At 43.1% G+C, this 19,523-nt stretch overlaps 1 protein-coding gene across 1 annotated transcript in view; it reads left to right on the top strand.

The window, feature by feature from the left end:
* Window positions 1-19,523, top strand: part of TRPC7 (transient receptor potential cation channel subfamily C member 7) — a 130,072-nt gene that overhangs the window by 77,455 nt on the left and 33,094 nt on the right. The window contains exons 4-5 of the mRNA XM_047866772.1: window positions 3,084-3,300; window positions 16,967-17,200. Of these exons, the coding sequence (XP_047722728.1) occupies window positions 3,084-3,300; window positions 16,967-17,200 (451 nt within the window). The remainder of the gene's footprint in view (window positions 1-3,083; window positions 3,301-16,966; window positions 17,201-19,523) is intronic.

Genomic DNA, 19,523 nt, shown 5'->3' with positions numbered 1-19,523 from the left:
CTTGCAGGCATGTGGCTACCAGGTCCCCATTTAGATGACTACACTTATGGCTATGGCTAAGAGCCCAGGGGCATGGAACACAAAGGCTTGCTAACCAATAAAACTCCACCTCTGATTGCTCATGAAGGCCATTCATTTGCAGCTAATTCAAGAGCACTACTCAACTGCTCTCATATTCATACACTTCTCAGAGTTTAAGAATAGTACACAGGAGGTTTGAAGTGAGCCAGAGTACTTGAATACTACAAGCCTAGATTTCCTGGTATCAGTTCTCTGCTCACAAGGTCCAAGTAATGACAGAGCTGCTTAAGCCCATTATTCAGACTCACCAGTTTTGCACCGGTGAGCAAACGGCAGACCAGACCAAGGTCTACATCTCCCAAAGCTCGACCATCTTTTTTTTTTTACACCTACCACTGTTACTTGACCCAGCTATGAGCTGCTGGCATGCTTGGCTGACTTTTCTCCTTTCTTTTATCTCACCTGGTGGCCTTGTGAAAGGAGGAAGTTTTCCCCAGGTGTAATTTGTTTCAAAAATTATCTTTGTGAGACAAACAGGAAACGTCACACACACAACAAAAAAAGAAAAAGAAAAAAAGAGAAAAAGAAAGAAAAGAAAAGAAAAAAAAAGAAAACCATTAACATGATTTGATCTTATCTGACCTTTGTCAAATTTTGACCATTTAAAAAGAAGACTTGAAGCCCAGAAGAAAAAGAGGAAAGGAGCATTAATACCTAACCTCACCTTTCCTCCCTAGGGCTCAGATCAAGTGGGGACTGAACCCAGGCTCATCTTACACGGCACCACAAGAGCCTTATCAGAGTTTTTTCTTATGTTTGTAGTAGATACAGTAATTTTTACAGTCTCATCTTCTGCCAGACAATAAGAACCTGAAGGAGGTAACAAAGAGAATATTAAATTCCTCAAACCGTGTCTTCTGGGGAATACCAAGGCCAGCTCAGGTTCAGCTGTGTGTAGCTTCCTGTGTCAGGCACCTCACATGGGTGAGAAGGAGCAGTGTCCCTGTGTCCTCCTCCAGGTTGTCACCAGAAGACATAGAGCCTAATGATAAAGGACTGGGGAAACCTGGCCATTAATCCCTGAAGAGCTGGGTCTCTCCCCATGGTCCCTATCTCTTTCTGATATTTCTGGGACCCTGCTGGGGCACACAAGATCTGACATCCCTTTCCCTCTGCGCAGCCTACCCCACTCCCCACCCTTCAGTCAGGCTCCACCTTCCCTCGACTCTCACCACTACCCCAGCTAGGACACACTGACAAGAAACAATGCATTGACTGTTGAAGGATGACTCCTGGGTACACGAGCATCCTGGCTGGGAAACGGGGCTTCAAGATTCCAACACAGTCAGCTAAAATGGCGAAAAATTCAAACCAGCTATTTGATATATAAATCAAAATAAGACATGGTTTAATTCAGTTTTCTTACTGAATTTATGTGAGATGTTTTATTTGTCCTTGGATTTAACCTGTGCATTCCAAATTTAACACATCTGTGTATAATCAAAACTAAGCTACAGTCCTATTTTGTAAATAATGAACATTACAAAGGAGTGCCATTTATAAAATGTCTGTAGGCCACTAGAATTAGTGCCATATGATATTTGACAATGCAAATGAATTGAAATAAGTTTTTTCCAGCATAGTAGGGATTCCCAATGTCTAGACCTGAGATGCCAAGTTTTTTTTTAATTAAAAATAGCATTTTTTAAATTTCAATACATAGGTTCTATAGCATTAGAATCATAATAAATCACGTTACAGTCATAACCAGAACAATTAAAGTGGATGATTACCATGCTGAAGCATATTAAAAGAACATTATCAAGCCATCTGATTTATAAATGTTATGTCAAACATAGTCATAATTAGGGAAATTTTACCTGCAAAAAACCCTGTAATTGATCTTCTACTGAACCAATAGTCTATCTCCTGGGTGACATTTCACTCTAGGACTCCTGAATGAGTCAGAATGTGAACATCAATTAACCAGGCACTGGCTACAGATGAACATCTGCTCTGGAGAGGGAAGCGAGCTTCAGAAAAGGTTCCTCTCTTTGCTCTCGTCTGACTGGTGTACAGGGTGAGGAGTAAGTTTTGGTGCTTAGGTGCAAGTGATGGCAGTGACCTACAAGGGACCCACACGAGTTCATCAACAGGGGTCAGGAGACTCACTGTGTAGCCTGCAGGTTAGTTCTCAACGACTTAAGTAGCCTTTGGATGGCACACCAGGGCTAGAGAAGATGTGGCCAACACTTGCTCCCTAACAGGGCATCTCCTGGATCATCTCAGGCTCACATGGAACAAGCACACAAGTTAATGATGCACTAGAGCCACAAGGGAAACCTCAGTAAGTTTTACAGCAGCATCACAGAGGCTATGATAGACACACAAACTGTAGTAAAAATATAATTTTTTAAAGTACAGGGGGTGAGGGGAGTCCTATATGTCTGGAAATAGACCTGTGAGTTAAAAAATGAAATCAAAAGGGAAACTGTAACATATTTATAACTGAATATCAATGAAGATACTACCTGTCCAAATTTCTTGGAATACAGCTAAAGCAGTACCTAGTGGGAAATGTATAGTTTAAACAAATTTACCAAGTTATAAGCAACACTGAAAACAAAACATCAAAAAACAAAACTCAGGAAAATGGAAAAAAGAGCAAGGGAGCATATCCAGTGTGTAATTTTTTTAATTCTGAACTCTACTGAGATAGGTTATTTTTCTCCAGATTTGAATGGCATAAAATGTGTATCCATGTGGTTGGGAGATGCCGTGTAGATTATAAAATGATGATACATCAGTGTCTTCTACTCCTGCTCTGTACCACTCCCACTAAATCTCTTAAATAGAAAAAAATGGAAGTCAACAGAAAATGTATTTGCTTAAGCAGCATCTCACATAAAAGCGCAAGAGAAAATGTGGTCTGGGTTCAGTTAGCGGCTTCTGTCCAAGATAATGGATTCTCTGGCTAAACTTTTGGCAAAAGCATTTTAAAGAGAGCCTGCACCCACCTACAGCTGCCAGTTTAATATGTCTTGTACATATTTTGTTTCCAGCTAGGAAGAACCCTGAGGAGCCCTTTCATGAAATTTGTAGCCCATGCAGTTTCTTTTACAATCTTTTTGGGACTGTTAGTTGTGAATGCATCAGACCGCTTTGAAGGCGTTAAAACCCTGCCCAACGAAACCTTCACAGACTACCCGAAACAGATCTTCAGAGTGAAAACCACACAATTCTCCTGGACAGAAATGCTCATCATGAAGTGGGTCTTAGGTAAGCAGTCACTCTGTCCTATATTCTCTCCTCCACTAATGATAATAGGACATTACTAAACTCTGACTTCTGAACCTCTTCCTCTCCTCTTGAGTGCCCTCTGGCAGGCAAAATGGCAAGCAGATGACCAATACGGAAGCCAAAGTCAGCTTCTGTATATGCTGGTATAGAAGACTCACAAACCTTTAATATAAATCCCAATTTCGGAAGAAGATGTTTGGAGGAAATGTGCTACATACTTTTCAATACACATGTATTGAAAGTGACTGTAAAGTAGACTTGCATGGGAAAATGTATTTGAACCGTTTAAGTGTAGTCTATAAGAAGTCTCAGGAAATCAAGTTTTGTTTCTAGTAAAGAGTATAAAACTTCAAAGCTTAAATGATATTTTTTATCACTGACTACTAATATAGAGTAGAATCTTGATGATAAATATAAACCTAAAAAGTTAGGGGAGTAACATTTTCTCACTGTTTGTGTTAATGAACATCAGGACCCTGTGCAATTCCTCCCTGCGGTGATATTTTGTGCTGCCAAGGTCTACCACTAGAATTGCCAAAGAAAGTGTTCCCAATTTCCCCAATGACTAGCTAAGACCATCTCTCTTTAGCCTACTTCATAAGAACTATAAATCAATAAGATAAACTAAAATGGTAAAAGCTACACCTGTATAGGCAAAATGTGACAGAGGTTTTTCTAACACTGAAATTTGCAAAATTGATTAAAAAAAAACATTAGACATGGAGAAAAAAACGATTAACTGTAAAAGCTATAATCAGTGGCACTGTACATAACTAAAATCTAATCAATAAATTATAATATTTGTATCAAAAAATATGAATTTGATCAGAATTTTTGAGCAAAACAAAACTGAAGACAGAACTGCAAAATTTCATCTCTCCAGTATCACGATGTGTTCAATTAATTAAACCACCCTAATGGTATGCACCCCAGATTTTGCTTTTGTCACAAAATTTCAGTATTCGTATAATTTTCACTGTGTTTACATTAACAAACATGAGTAAAACTGTACACAGGGTCAAAGTGTGTATGCCATCAATCAACAAAATCACAAAAAACTAAGTACTTGAACACAGCCCAACACATGACCTGCTGCAATTAAATGACATAGCCTAAGCGAGCCACAACAGTCAAACCACATGAGAACATCCTACAGATGGCCAAGCTGAGAGCAATGGGGATATGGACTCTGGGCTGGGTCTCTAAATAGGAAGAGGGAGATAAAGGTTTGATCCAAAGGACAGAGGCAGGGAAGCATACCGTGCTTATCAGAGGCTTTCCATCAACCAGCAAGTCTATGACCAAAGGCTCATTTAGTGGAGTCACCGGCACTAAAGCTGTAGAGAGACATTAAAGCCTGATGCATTGAGTTCTGGGGTCTAACTTTCACAGTTCAAGGCCTATCCCAATTCTCCCTGGTATACCCCCATGGATAAACTCAACACTTTCACACTGCAGTGGACTGAACGTCTGTATCCCCCCCCCAAATCCATATGTGAAACCCCTAATCCCAATGTGATGGTATCAGGGAGTGGAGCCTTGGAAAGGAATTAGGTCATGAGGACAAAATGCTTATGAATGGCCTCAGTGCCCTTGTTAAAGGGTCCCCGAAGGTACCATGTGAGGGTACAACAAGCAGTCTGCAACCCAGAAGAGGGCTCTCACCAGAACCCAAATATGCCTGGCAATCTAATTTTGGACTTCCAACCTCCAGAACTGTGAGAAATAAGTTTCTGTTTATAAACTACCCAGCCTGTGACTTTGTTATAGCAGTCCAAATTGACTAAGACAGAGATTCCATTTTTTTTAATATAATTTATTGTCAAGTTAGTTAACATACAGTATATATACAGTGTGCTCTTGACTTTGGGAGTAGATTCCCATGATTCATCGCTTACATACAACACCTAGTGTACATCCCAACAAGTGCATCCCTTGATGCCCATCACCTTCCCGCTCCCCCACCTCCCCATCAACCCTCAGTTTGTTCTCTGTATTTAAGAGTCTCTTATGGTTTGCCTCCCTCTCTGTTTGACACTATTTTTCCCCTTCCCCTATGGTCTTCTGTTAAGTTTCTCAAATTCACGTTATGAGTGAAAACATATGGTATCTTTCTCTGACTGACTTATTTCACTTAACATAATACCCTCCAGTTCCATCCACGTTATTGCAAATGGCAAGATTTCATTCTTTCTCATTGCCAAGTAGTATTCCATTGTATATATAAACTACATCTTTATCCATTCATCAGGTTATGGACATCTGGGCTCTTTCTATAATTTGGCTATTGTTAATAGTGCTGCTATAAACACTGGGGTACATGTGACTCTATGAATCAGCACTCCTGTATCCTTTCGATAAACTCCTAGTAATGCTATTGCTGGGTCATAGAGTAAATCTATTTTTAACTTTTTGAGGAACCTCCACACTGTTTTCCAGAGTGGCTGTACCAGTTTGCACTCCCACCAACAGTGCAAGAGGAGGTTCCCATTTCTTCACATCCTCACCAACATCTGTTGTTTCCCAAGTTAATTTTAGCCTCTCTGATTGGTGTGAGGTGGTATCTCAGTGTAGTTTTGATTTGTACTTCCCTGATGATGAGTGATGTTGAGCATGTTTTCATGTGTCTATTGGCCATCTGAATGTCTCTGGAAAAGTGTAAAACACAGAACAAAAAAAAAACAAACAAACCATAACTCACATGTTTTTATGGATAAAACTTAAAGAGTATTTATGGCACCAATCACTCACCTACCACCTTTCCACTGGCCTCCAGGAAGAAGACTGTGGTGAGTGTGACCTAACTTGCTCTTAAGTGGGTAGGTAGAGCTACCATATGTTACTGAAGTATGACTTCCTCCTGATTCCTCATATTTCTCTTCCTGGATATCAGAGTACTGTCCCAGTAAGAGGCAGGTATCTCCAGCTAGAAAGGACCCCACTTCTATAGCCTAGTCCCAGTTTCTACCCATCAAAGCAGAACTGAGTTTTTAAGACTGTTACATGAAAAGTACTGGGGAGGAGTGGACTTGTTGACCTATTATCTATTATATTTCAGGCAGAAGATTCTAACCACTTTGTCTTATTTAATTTTTGTCAAACTTTTTACTATGAATAATTTCAAGAATATATAAAAATCAAGACAAGAGTATAATAAAACCCATGGACCACTCTCTCATGTTCAACAACTAGGAAGTCATGGCTAATCTTTGTTTCATCTATGCCTTCACTAGCTCCCTTCCCCCAAAGCTGTAGTATTTTGAAGCAAATCTCAAGTACATATCATGTACAAACATTTTTGTGTGTAACACTAAAAGATAAGTTCTCTTTTTACAATCTTTTTTTCTCTCTTCAAGTCGACTGATACTTTTTCCTCATTGTCTGTGATTCTAATCCCCAACTGGTGAATGTTTCCTTTCAGCTATTATATTTTCCAGTGCTTGAAATTCTCTTTGGCTCTCTTTTTATCTTTCATTTCCTTCTTCATGACGTTTACATTTTCCTTTAAGTCCTTGAACATACTGGGCATACTTATAGTAACTGTTATAAAATCCTTAACTCCTAATTATATCATTTCTGTAATTTCTGGGTTAACTTCTATTACCTAATCTTTCTCCTGACATAAATCCCATCTTCCTGCATCTTGGTGGGTTAGTAATTTCTGATTGAATGATGGGCACTTGATATGTTATGTTGTTGATCATCTAGATTTTGTTGTCTTCCTTGAAAGAGTGTTTGGCTTTATTCTGACAGGCTATTAAAATTACTTGAAGATAAGTTTGGTGCTTTTCAAGCTTTCTTACAGTGAATCTGGAGAAAATTAACCATAAGGATTGTTTCTCCTTATACTATAGAGACACACATCTGGAGTCTCTACTAAATGCCCTGGATAATCAACAAGGAACCTCAACTCTGGATGGTTGGAGCTCAAACATCTCTCCATTGTGGGTGAGCTCTGGAAACTATTCAGCTTGCAGCTCTCTGGCTGTTAGTGGAGTTTTATTCTGGGCATTCATAACTTAGTATTGAAATGTTCAAAAAGACCCCTATGAAATTTTCTGGACTTGGTGGTTTTGTTTTTTGGTTTGCGTAGTATCCTTCTCCCTGGGACTCTGCCACACAATGTCTAATTACCTCTACCTTCCTGAACTCTAGACTCTGCCTCTTCAACTCAGTAGGACTGCCTACCATGCTTCTGGGATCCCTCTCCATGCACTGCAGACTGGAATGTGCCACCATAAAGAAAGATGTGGTGATCAAATGGCTTACTGTGCTGGTTTCCCTTTACTGAAAGACCACTGTCCTATGCTACCTCCAATGTTTGAGGATAGTTTCTTTTTTTTCTTTATTTCTTCTCCCTTTTCTAGTTTACTAATCCCATCATGTCTGGTAATAGAAATCAGAATTCTTTTTTCTAAAACAGAACCACAAACATAAAAAAAGTTTCATAATGATTTTTTTTTTGTATCTTTAAATACCTAGTCAGTACTCAAATTTCTCTGATAGAGGAGACAAACTGAATAATGACCTGAGTAGCTTGCTTCTCTCTTCCTTCTGATCTGTTCATATTTTACCTTCTCAGAGTAGCTGAGCAGACATGAGTAACAGCATGAGTAACAGCATGTCCTCTCATCTGCCTACTCTGAGAAGATGAAATTTTAACAGAGACCTGAAGGTAAGCTTTGCAGACATCTAGGAGGAAAACATTCCAGACAGAGGGATCAGTATGTGTTGAAGGCTTGGATTCAAGGGAACAGCAAAGAAACCAATGTGGCTGAAGCTTAGTGAATGAGGAAAGAACACAGATGAAGTCAGAGGGGTAGGCAGAGTCAGATCACACAAGGCCTTGTAGGCCATCGTACACAGTTTTGATTTTATTCTGAGCACGACAAGTAACCATTAGAAAGTTCTGACACAGAAGTGACATCATCTGACTTAAGTTTCTGATGGGGTTCACTGGCTGCTATGTACAGCACAGAGGATTCTGGAACAAGAAGAGAGGCAAGGAGACCAGTTAGGAAGCCAGTACATTAATTCAGACAGGAAATGGTTTGTTTTGAGGAGGTGGTAGGTGGTGATTACATTCTGAAGATAAAATCGATAATATTTACTTTTGGATTTTGTGTGGGGCATAAGAGAAAGAGAGCAGTCAAGGAAAATTCCATGTGTTTTAGCTCAAGTAATGGTATAATAGAGCACCATTCACTGAGACAGGAAAGACCAGGGGAGGAGCAGTTTGGAGAGAGAGCAGGAAAGGAAATCAAGAGTTCAGTCTGAGATACCTATTAGACAACCAGGTGGAAATGTCAAGGAGCACTTGGCTATACATGTCTGAAGTACATAAGTATATAAGGAGAGGCTGGTGCTGAAAACATAAATATGAGCATGTCAGTATATTTAAAGGAAATTACATGCAATCACCTCGACTGTGAATGTGGTCAGACAAACTGAGGACTGAGTCCTGAGGCGTGATGATACTTAAAGGATGAAAGACGAGAAGTATCTAGCAAAAGAGATTAGGTAAGAGGAGAGCCAAGAGAGTGGCGTTGAAGTCAATCAAAGTAATAACTGTGTCAAGAACCAGGGAGTGATGACTTATGTCGAATGCCAGCAGATTAAGTCACATGAGGCCTGAGACCTCACCAACAAATGTGGAAGCAAAGTTCCTGAGTAGTCAGAGGGGATGGAATCCAGTATGCAAGTGGAGGACATGGACTTAGCAGGGCCATGAACTCCTCATCCAGTATAATAGGAGGGAAGCTGGGGTTGAGGGCACAGGGCAGGTAGCTTGCTAGATGCAGTGGTGGGAGCAATGTGGAACTTCTTGGGATATTTCTTCTACTTTCTTCTTTTCTCGATAAATATTTTCTAGTTATTAGGCATTATATTATGTATCAGGCGCTGTACCAGATACTGGGGAAGCAGTTGTAAAATATGACTAACATGACCTTATCCCTAAATACATTCTGAAGCTCTTTAATTATTACAAAGTACTACTAATCTTTGAGAGAAAGATTCTGAACACTGTGTGCACTGCTGGCACATCCTAAAGTCTACAGTCTGATTTACCCTCTGCTCAGACAAGGAGAGCCTTGAAATGGCAGGAGGCCTATACTGACAGAACTTTGAATTCTACTTGGGCGGGGAAGCCTTGATCATCTAGATACACAGCAACATGGTCTTGTCTCCCATAACTATCATACGAATGAATGCAGGACTTTGGACAGATTGATTATAAAAACACCATCATTCCCTCTACCAAAAGCTGCCCTAGGGCTGAAAAGAACCTTAGGACCCTAGCAAGTTCAACTTGCTCCTTTCATGGAGGAAAACGCTGGCCACAAAGAGGTGGATGGCCTTCTCCAGGTGGCCTGCTTCTACTCTTTGAACCCCCAGGCCTCAGTAAATTCTCCACACAAGACCTAGAGTGATCCACTTAAAATACAATCAGGTTTTTTCACTCTCTGCCTCAACACTCTTCAGTGGCTCCCCATCTCCCTCAGAGTGACACCAGTGTCATTACAATAGCCTACAAAGCCTTCCACCTCTTCACCCCACTTCATTTCCCACCACTTCCTACCTCACTCGCTCTGTTTCGGCCCCACTGGTTTCCTTGCCTCACACCATTTCTACCTCAGAACCTCTGCTGGGGCTGACCCTCTGCCTGAGAGCTCCCCCAGAGAGTGCATGGCTCATGCCCTCACCTCCTCAGGTCTTCTGCTCTAAAGTCTCCTGCAAAGCGAGGCCTTCATAAACCAACCTGTTTGCAGCGGCAAGTTCTTCCACCCTGTCCTCCAGTACTCTGTGCTCCTTTTCCTCCTAACAGTTAACACCTCTGACAAGACGACATGCTTTCCTTTGTTTCTTCCTGTCTCAATGATGTTAACATTTCTGTAATCATGTAAATGTGTAGTTGCCCCTTTCCATCCTTTGCTATCACCATCTCCATCTGGTCATGTGGTTTTCCCAATGACCTCTTTCAAGGGCCATGTCGTGTGACAATGCTCTAGCTCACTTCCCCAAGCCTCTACTCACACTGGGCATGTATGCTGTTCCTCTTCTGCTGTACAGTTCTGCGGAAAAGTCAAACCCAATGAGAAATGTATTCTGCCTTTACTCTAGATGCTTTAGGTGACTACCAGCAGGAACTTGGGAAGAATTCAATCCCAGAGAGTTAAAACACAGGGTGGGGGCCACAAGGAGAATAAGAAACATACTGAGAAATGGAAGAAAAACCAGAACATGGTATTAAGAAAAGCAAGAGAGAAGTAGGAGTGAGGAAGGAGGGCTAAATTTGCCAGTAGACATGCATATTCTGTAGCTCTGTCAAACGAGCGGCTTTCTGGGGGCCTAAATGAACCAGGGACCATCATTCCTTCCACCCCAGAGAACCTCCAATATCAGTTCATACCATAGGAACCTCCTTCCTGCCTATCAGTATCAGTGGCAACTCTGGGGTAGTTGTTAACAGCTTATGATAGGTGGCTTTTCAATTGGAGATTGGGGCTCCAGAGACACTCATCAGAGGACTGTGTAACATTAGTGATTCCCAAAAAGCCATTGGGTTTGGAGCGCAGGAAAACTCTCCACAACGCATGCCATTTCTCCATCAAGGAATAGATTCATGTCCAAAGACCTGTTCTACAGCACTCTTAGACCCTGGCAGTGTTTTCTAAAATAGACATCCCAGTATTGAAAGTGAACTGGAGATATATATGCTCAGCATAGTAAGAAAATACATTTGTGAAAGGGCTGTAAGAAAACACTTGGGACTGGGTGTCAGGAAACCCAATCCCGTGTCCCTTTCTCCTCGGTGACCCCGCCTCTCTGAACTTTAGTTTTCACACGGGTAAATTGTGATGATCAACCTCTCCCTCACTCCACTCACCCAGGGTTATTAACTCTTCAAGGACAGTGCTAAGTCCTGGCTCCAGAACCATATGGCAAGGTTTGGCCAAGAATCATAACATTTTATGTGCTGAGTTCCTCACCTAATTCATTCTTCTGATTGTTTCCCCAATTATTTAGGTAAAATTCCCAAGCAGATTGCTCCAGTCAACTTTCCAAAGTTTCTCCCAACAAGTCAGACCACGTAGCTACTCTGCTTACCACCTTTAGGGGCTATCGAGCTGCTCAGAGTGCAGTCCAGCCTCCTCCTCATGGCCTGAAGGAAGGCTCTTCACTGACCTTCCCTGCTGCCAACCGCCAGCCCCACTCCCTGACTCTTGAGCCACACTCAGTCTCTTCAGGCACGCGGGAAGAGCCTGCTGTCCCACACTTCCATGCCCACTATCTAGAACACCCTGCCAGTCCCTCCTCCCTCACCACGCTAACTCCTGGTTCCTCACACCAAGTGTCCCCTCCTCCATGAATTCACTCCACTCAGTGAACAAATGGAAGTTGTTCCAGGCACCCTCCTGGGTCGCAAGATCAGAACACTGACTGCTCTTATCCCTGTGTCTGTGTCTCCACAAACAATCTCTGGACATGTTTATTACAGCATCTGTCACCAGGAGTATTCATTATTGCTTATGATACATTTGTCTCCAGCGCTAGGCTGGTCTTGCTAAGGAAGGGCTGACATCTTGGTTATTGTATCCCCAGGATGGGGGCTGGTACGGAGTCTGCACTCAACAGTGTCTATTAAGTGGGTGGAGGAGTTTCCTAACCAGTGAGAGTAAGCTTGTGCCTCCCAGAGGGTGTGGTAGGTGACAGCACAGTGGGCAGCAACAGTCCTGAACTGCCTGTGTGGCTCTGGACAACTTACTTGCCATCTTGGCATGGAGGTTTTTTTTTTTTTACCCGGAAGGTGCAGATTAACTGCAGATTAACTACCTCTCAGGCTGCTAGGAAGGTGTACTGGAGTCCACCTGTGCTTAGCACAGGGCCTTGGCACTTGCACAGTAACTGTCAGCAACTCAAATGGGAGAAGAGAAACAGGATGAGTTTTGTTAAGAAAATTTTAAATCTATTAACCTCATCTTCCTGCCTGGAAAACAGCTGAATCCCAAACGTGTCTGAGGCCCAGAATTGTTGCCAAGACCTGCCATTGAGATAGTGTTTGCGTGTCAGGGCTTGAGGGCATATTCTCTCTCCCTCCTGCAAGTTCACAGAACACCTACATTTTGGCCCGGTAATGAGAAGCTGACCTGAAAGAACAGACAGTCCCCCCAGGAAGTGGTCTGGGAAGCCTGCTCTGCTGAAGACCCTGGGGCAGAGTACGGAAAGCCTTGGGGCCAAGACCATTGAAGGAATGTGCACATTTAAGTCCCTGAGGATTCGGAAGGGGGAATCCCTTCTGAATAGAATCTGAGGCTCAGGATGGGAGGGAACCACCTTTTGAACTGTCAAGCTCCATCTCAGCAGCCTGCAGGCCATTATTCAGAACCTGCCCAAATGTCGCTATTCATTTCTCCCAAGGCTTCCCAGCATTTCCCAACCTATTCCACTGTCACCCACCCCCCATTAATTTTCAGTGACCTTGTTCTTTGGACTCCAGGCATCCAGAAATGAAGGGGATTTTGCTTGAAGGAGGCTCCAGTACCCAGCATCCTTACCCCTGAGCCCCGGGGTTTTAACACTCCTCTGAGGGACAAGCTGGAGGAAAGGGACCATGATACCCAGCATGGATATAAAATGCTGAACCTCGGAAGCAGGGAGCCTAATTTCACTCACTAAAGTACTTAATTTCACACATTTCTTTTTTCATTAAGCATTCCTGCTGCTCAAACCCTTGGGCCCATGCTACTTTTACTCATGGCCTTGGAATAATTTAAATTAGCCTGGGTGAGTTAATATTTAAATCTAGTAAAACTGATGAGGGCATTTGACTATGGAGGAAATGATTTGCAATGCCCAATGAGAAGCTACTAGATTGGTCAGAAAAGTCAGTCTTCTATAAGCAATCTGCTTTTCAGATTCCCAGAGCTTTTAGTGCTTGAAATTACCCCAACACCCAATATTTTAGTGCTTGTGTCATGGAACCAGGCTGGAATACTGGCAGAAAAACCAAGCGGCACTTGGATATCTTAGTGGATCAGAGATTTATTTACCACCAGTGGGCTCAGAGGAGACCGTTTCTCCAAAGATCTGAGCGCCGAATCCAAGTGGGGAGTGTAACTTACAGTTGTCAGCCTCCGTATCTGTGGGGATTTTCGCGCACGGGGCAAATGAAGGAAGAAGCACCTGGAGGAAGGGTCTCCAAGCTAGAGACCAGAGCGTGTTTTAGTCCCATGGGCCATCTTTGGCACAGTATTTTATTCATCTCTCCAACACTTGAAATACCCAGTAAGTGGCCAAGCTAGAACCTGAACCCAGGACTTCCTGAATTAAGGCCAGTGATAGCCTGCAACTTGCCTAGTGCCCAGCTAAAAGCAGTTCCACTAAGACACCGGGAATTTTAATTTGAGGGGAGAAAAAAACAATAAACATTACTTCCCCTAGCCTATAATGGCTTTTCTAAACACATTTTTAAAACATCTATTTGAACTGGCACAATCGAAAGTGATTTCAAGTGTTAAGACAATTTTTACTTTGCTGAACTACCATACAAATTTTGAACAGGGAAGCTTGAGAAGTGTGGCTTGATTAAGAAAAAGAAGGTAAGGCAGCAGTATCTTATAAACAGACGTGTAATCCTTTGGGATATTTCCTGTTGTGGGGACTCAGATTTGAAACAGACATGCAGATCTTAGAATCCACTGCTTCAAACAAAGCCACCACTTGTCTAAACAGCCTTTCTCCTCAGAAAAACATTTGGTTTCAATTCCTCTTACATAATGGACCATTTTCACCAGAAAAGGGAAAACTCTGATTAAAACACTGCCTGGGCAGGGGTGCCGGGGTGGCTCAGTCGATTCAGCGTCTGTCTGTCTCCGGCTCAGGTCGTGATCTGGACATTTGTGAGTTTGAGGCCTGCCTCGGGCTCTGTGCTGACAGTTCAGAGCCTGGAGCCTGCTTTGGATCCTGTCTCCGTCTCTCTGCCCCTCCCACACTTGCTCTCTGTCTCTCAAAAACGAATAAACGTTAAAAACAAACAAACAACAACAACAGTCTCTGGGCAGAGTAGAGATGATCCACTGTGGCCGGACATGGGCCTGTGACCAAGTCAGCCATGCTTCGGTGCCCATAACTCTTTGTCTGCTCCTAGTTTCATTCTTATTTATTTATTTTGAGGGAGGGAGAGAGATAGCACGTGTGTGCTGGGGGGGGGGGGGGGGGGGCACAGAGAGAATCCCAGAGCCTGCCTGCTGTCAGCATGGAGCCTGTCGTGGGGCTTGAACCCACAAACTATGAGATCGGGGCCAGAGTCAGACGCTTAACTGACTGAGCCACCCTGGCACCCTGCTCCTAGTACCATTCCTGACTCCAAGCTTTTTAGGCAGGTGCATCCTCAAAGGCTACCAAATTATAGTGTGGTGATCTGCCAGTGTGCTTGGGTTTGACGTATGGAGGAGACAGAAAAGGGGACACCGGCAAACGGCCAGGGCGGAACTATTCAGGGAGACCAGCATTTGCTCAAATCCAGGATGTGCAGTAAGAGATCACACGAAAGTCTGACAGCCTAGCCCTTGAGTCCAGACTTCATCTTAGGGACGAGGAGTACACTGCAGGGGCAGGTGACCATGATCTGACCTGTACTTGAAGAGGTAAGGACATAGAACTGAAAAACTGAGAGTCCAACCGGAGGAGGGTCTGCAGAACTGTGGTGATCCATGGTGACAGCCTGAGGAGTTGGGGCCACAGGAAGGAGTAATGGGCAATGGTGGGGCTGTGAGGTAGGGGGAGACGGGGCGGCCAACTTGGGATACGTGATATATCTGGCACTGGCAGGACATCCACTTAGAGCAGTCTCTCTGCATAGCAGAAATGTAGCCTTGAAGCTCTGAAGAAAAACAGCAAGTTATTTACCTGTGCGACATTTGCAAGGAAATGAAGAACGAAGCTCAGTCAGGGACAGAGGGAAAATTGAGAATGGCCCAACTCTTGGAAAGCAACAGCCTTTAAGGGCTGTGGGACAGGATGAGGACCAAGAAAGGAGGCTAAGGAAGAAGAAGAAGGCTGTGGGAAGGCAGGCCGCCATGTCTGATGCGCAGCAGCCAGGGCAGTGCTGACCTCTTGGAAGTGAGGCATTGGTGAATGAAACTGTTTCACTAACTGACCACTTAGCAATTCTTTTACTACATTAACCTCCTAAGTATGCAGGCCAAGTGTAGTACGTAGAATGGGCTGGTACGACGTCAAGTCTTTCCCAGGTTTGAGAGGCTATAAAACTCCTTAATGTCACTTACAAAATATTCAAGAGTCTTTTCCACACAGTCCTGGCTCTGAATCCATTTTTTAGTTCTGAAGAGGCAGAATAACACAGTGGTCAGGGCACAGACTTTAGGGACAGGCCTTCCAGATTCAAATTCCAGATCTCCTGCCTCCTAGGTGGGCACATTAAAAATCTCTCTGCCTAAAGAACATTCGCTGTGAAAACGAGATAACAACAGGATGTACTTCACGGGGTTGTTCCAAAGATTTAACTGAGATAATATACACATACACGCACACCAAACAGTGCCTGACACATAGTAGGTGCTCAGAATGTTACTGAATCATTTCGTTTTAAAAATCTAAGCCAATTTCGTTTTACATCATCAGTGAAGACAGAGAATGACAGTATTCAATATAGTACAAGGCTGTACACAAGCCACATACTTAATTAAAATTTCCTAGTAACCTCATTATAAAAAGGCAAAATTAACAATATTTGATCTAACCTAACTTACCTAAAAATAGTGTCACTTCAACAGGTGATGGCTATTAAAAAAATGAAGTATTTTACTTTTTTTTCTTTTTTTACTAAGTCTTTGATACCTGGTGTGTTAGAATACACTCACACAGAACCTCGCATTCAACTGGCCACATTTCATGCGCTCTATATCCACATGTGATTAGCGGCCATGATATTGGCAGTGCAGATATAGAGGAACATATATCAAACTGTTAATTCTGGGTTACTTCACAAGGCTGGCTTAGAGGTTAGGTAGGGGAACTAGCAACATTTTTTTTACATACTTCTACACTGTTTAATATGTTACAATGACGAGATACGTTTTTAAAACCCAGTTATGTTATAAAAAAAAATTATGAAAAAACTAACAACCCAAAATTAATGTTCACTGAATCATAGACATATAGAAAGTGTTCGAATGTGGGAGTTAGGACAACTGGGCTCCAGGCCATATGTGGGACCTTCAGAAAGCCCTTTCCCATTCCTCGCCCTCAGTTTCCTTCCATTTCGTTTAGAAAGGGATGTTTCCTTAAAACCTCTCAGTTCTTAAAATGCAAAAATGTTGGACACTGTATTTCTCCTATAATGCCTCCAAGAATCTATGAAAGGATGAGAACTTTCTCCTCAATCCTGGAGAAGGTTTATCTGTAAACAGACGGGCAGGTAACAGGTCTTCTGGTGATCTGAGAATTTCCTGTCTCTAAATCGGCCCTCGAAGACACGTTTCCGTTTTGCCGCTGGCTATCAAGGTTCTCAGCTCTAAAGAGCTCACATGTACATTCATACCCTGGTTCCCTCCGTGCCCCGCTGTGGTCACAAATGCCAAGGGACATGGAAAATGAGCCTGACCTTCTCACTCTCCCGCAGGAATGATTTGGTCCGAATGCAAGGAAATCTGGGAGGAGGGGCCGCGGGAGTACGTGCTGCACCTGTGGAACCTGCTAGACTTCGGGATGCTGTCCATCTTCGTGGCCTCCTTCACCGCCAGGTTCATGGCCTTCCTGAAGGCCAGCGAGGCCCAGCTGTACGTGGACCAGCACGTGCAGGACGACTCGCTGCACAACGTCTCACTTCCGCCGGAAGTGGCATACTTCACCTACGGTGAGCCAGAGGGCGCTCTAGCGAGTCCTGCCTTGTGTTCCCGGGGCGTGGCCCAGGGCCCTGAGCTCGGCTCCACCTGCGGATCTGCTGCAACATAGCCCAGCTCCCTGCAGCACAAGCAGCTCGGTGGAATGTGCAATTAGTGACTATAAGAAATGAATTTTTGTGTGTTTAGGATAGATTTGTTTTGGAAAGGCTCTTAGAACGTGTTCTGGGAGATTTTTTTTTCCTTTATTATTTTTTTTAGAGCGTGAGCAAGGGCACGTGCGAGCAGGGGAGAGGCAGAGAGAGAAAGATTCTCAAGAAAGCTCCATGCCCAGCACCGAGCCCCTCTCGGGACTCGATCTCACAACCGGGAGACCATGACCTGAGCTGAAATCAGGGGTCAGTCGCTTAACCGACTGAGCCCTACCCAGGCTCCCCGTTGTTTTTCTTTCTTTTTTTTTTTTTTTAAGAAAGATTTCATTTCTGATGTGGCTCCAGGAGCAGTAAGAGGAAATGTATAGATGAAAGAATTTTCGTTCTGTATTTGATCCCTGTATTTTGTGCAGAGATAGGCCCTCAATTGCCCAATCCGAACGTTCTTTTCTCATGGCAAAATTAGTTTTTTTGGAGATGACTTAATTCTTTCAAACCACAAGGCCATATGGTGGGAGGTAGTAGACTGAAATTTTAGGAATAATAAGAGTTACAGCATCCATTTATTGAGGACTTGCTAGGTGCCAGGAACTGTACAGACATTTTAAACCATAAACTCCAATCTTTGCAAAAGGCCTCAAAAAAAGGGGGGGAGGGTCTTTTCTGCCCCTATTTTCAGATGACGAAATGGGCTTCCATGGCAGGGCTTATAGTGTTCTCAGAAATACAGGAATACCTTGGATAGCAAGGGATCCTGGCCCAACATGAACTGAAAACCATTCAGAATGGCATGGTGCTTATGTTTCCAGGCTTTGGAGTTACACTTAGATTCAAATTCTACTTCCACAGCTTACTCTGAGATTCTGTTTATCTAACTTTTCTGAGCCTTTATTTTCCCAAATGTAAAACCAGGAGAAAACCTATGTCAGAAAGTTTGTTTTAAATAAGATAGTGCAGGGGCGCCTGGGTGGCGCAGTCGGTTAAGCGTCCGACTTCAGCCAGGTCACGATCTCGAGGTCCGTGAGTTCGAGCCCCACGTCAGGCTCTGGGCTGGTGGCTCAGAGCCTGGAGCCTGTTTCCGATTCTGTGTCTCCCTCTCTCTCTGCCCCTCGCCCGTTCATGCTCTGTCTCTCTCTGTCCCAAAAATAAATAAACGTTGAAAAAAAAAATAAAAAAAAAATAAGATAGTGCATAAGAAGAATTTTGCATTGTGCTCTAACAATATTAAAGGTTCACTAAATGGTAATAGTTATTATCAATACTGCCTATAAGGTCATTTGCCTGCTCTAACACTGTGCTTTCTGTACTAAAAGAGAAAGAGAAGTGGGGAGAAGAAACAGATTTGTGTTATTGTTACCAGTAAACTAGTTGAATAGGCATTCATTAATGGCAGCCACTACATTATGAAAGGTTTGAATGTCAAAAGTCCCTGTTACATGAAGTCACACGGCTCCTGTGACCTCTGAATCTTCACAGTCAGGTAAAGCAATGAGCTGCAGAGGGCTGGCCATTTAATACAGCTGTTGAGTTGCTACCCATATTCCATATGGATTGTGTTACACAGATTGTTACATGTAAATGTGGTAAGGAAACACCTACTGAGAAATGGCGAGTCTGGTAGTATTATAAGCCATTCGCTTTTCATTTGTTGGTTTAGCAAAATTAGACTTGTTAAAAGCAAAATGGGCTTGTACGTTTTCTCCTCTGTGCTATTCAGGGTTCATCAAAGAAAGATAAGAGAATCTTGATACTAAATTGGACAATTTTCTTTTTTATTATTATTTTTGAGGGAGAGAGTGTGAGCAGAGGAGAGGGGCAGAGGAGAGGGGGGGAGAGAGAGAGAGAGAAAGAGAGAGAGGGAGGGAGAATCTTAAGCAGGCTCCACGCTCAGCATGGAGCCCTACAAGGGACTCTATCTCACAATTGTGAGATCAGGAACTGAGGTGAAATCAAGAGTCAGACACTTGACCCACTGAGCTCCAGAAATTGGATGATTTTCTTTTCTTTGAGAGAGAGAGAGAGAGAGAGCAAGCAAGCATATGCACGAATAGGGGAGGGGCAGAGAGAGAGAGGGAGAGAGAGAATCCCAATCAAGCTCCGCATCATTAATGCAGAACCCTATGCGGGAGCTCAGACCCACAAACTATGAGATCATGATCTGAGCCAAAATCAAGAGTCAGAGGCT

Source organism: Prionailurus viverrinus, chromosome A1, assembly GCF_022837055.1.
Source record: "Prionailurus viverrinus isolate Anna chromosome A1, UM_Priviv_1.0, whole genome shotgun sequence".
NCBI lineage: Eukaryota > Metazoa > Chordata > Mammalia > Carnivora > Felidae > Prionailurus > Prionailurus viverrinus.
Note: the sequence above shows the minus strand (reverse complement) of the source record. Positions and strands in the feature narration are given on the sequence as shown.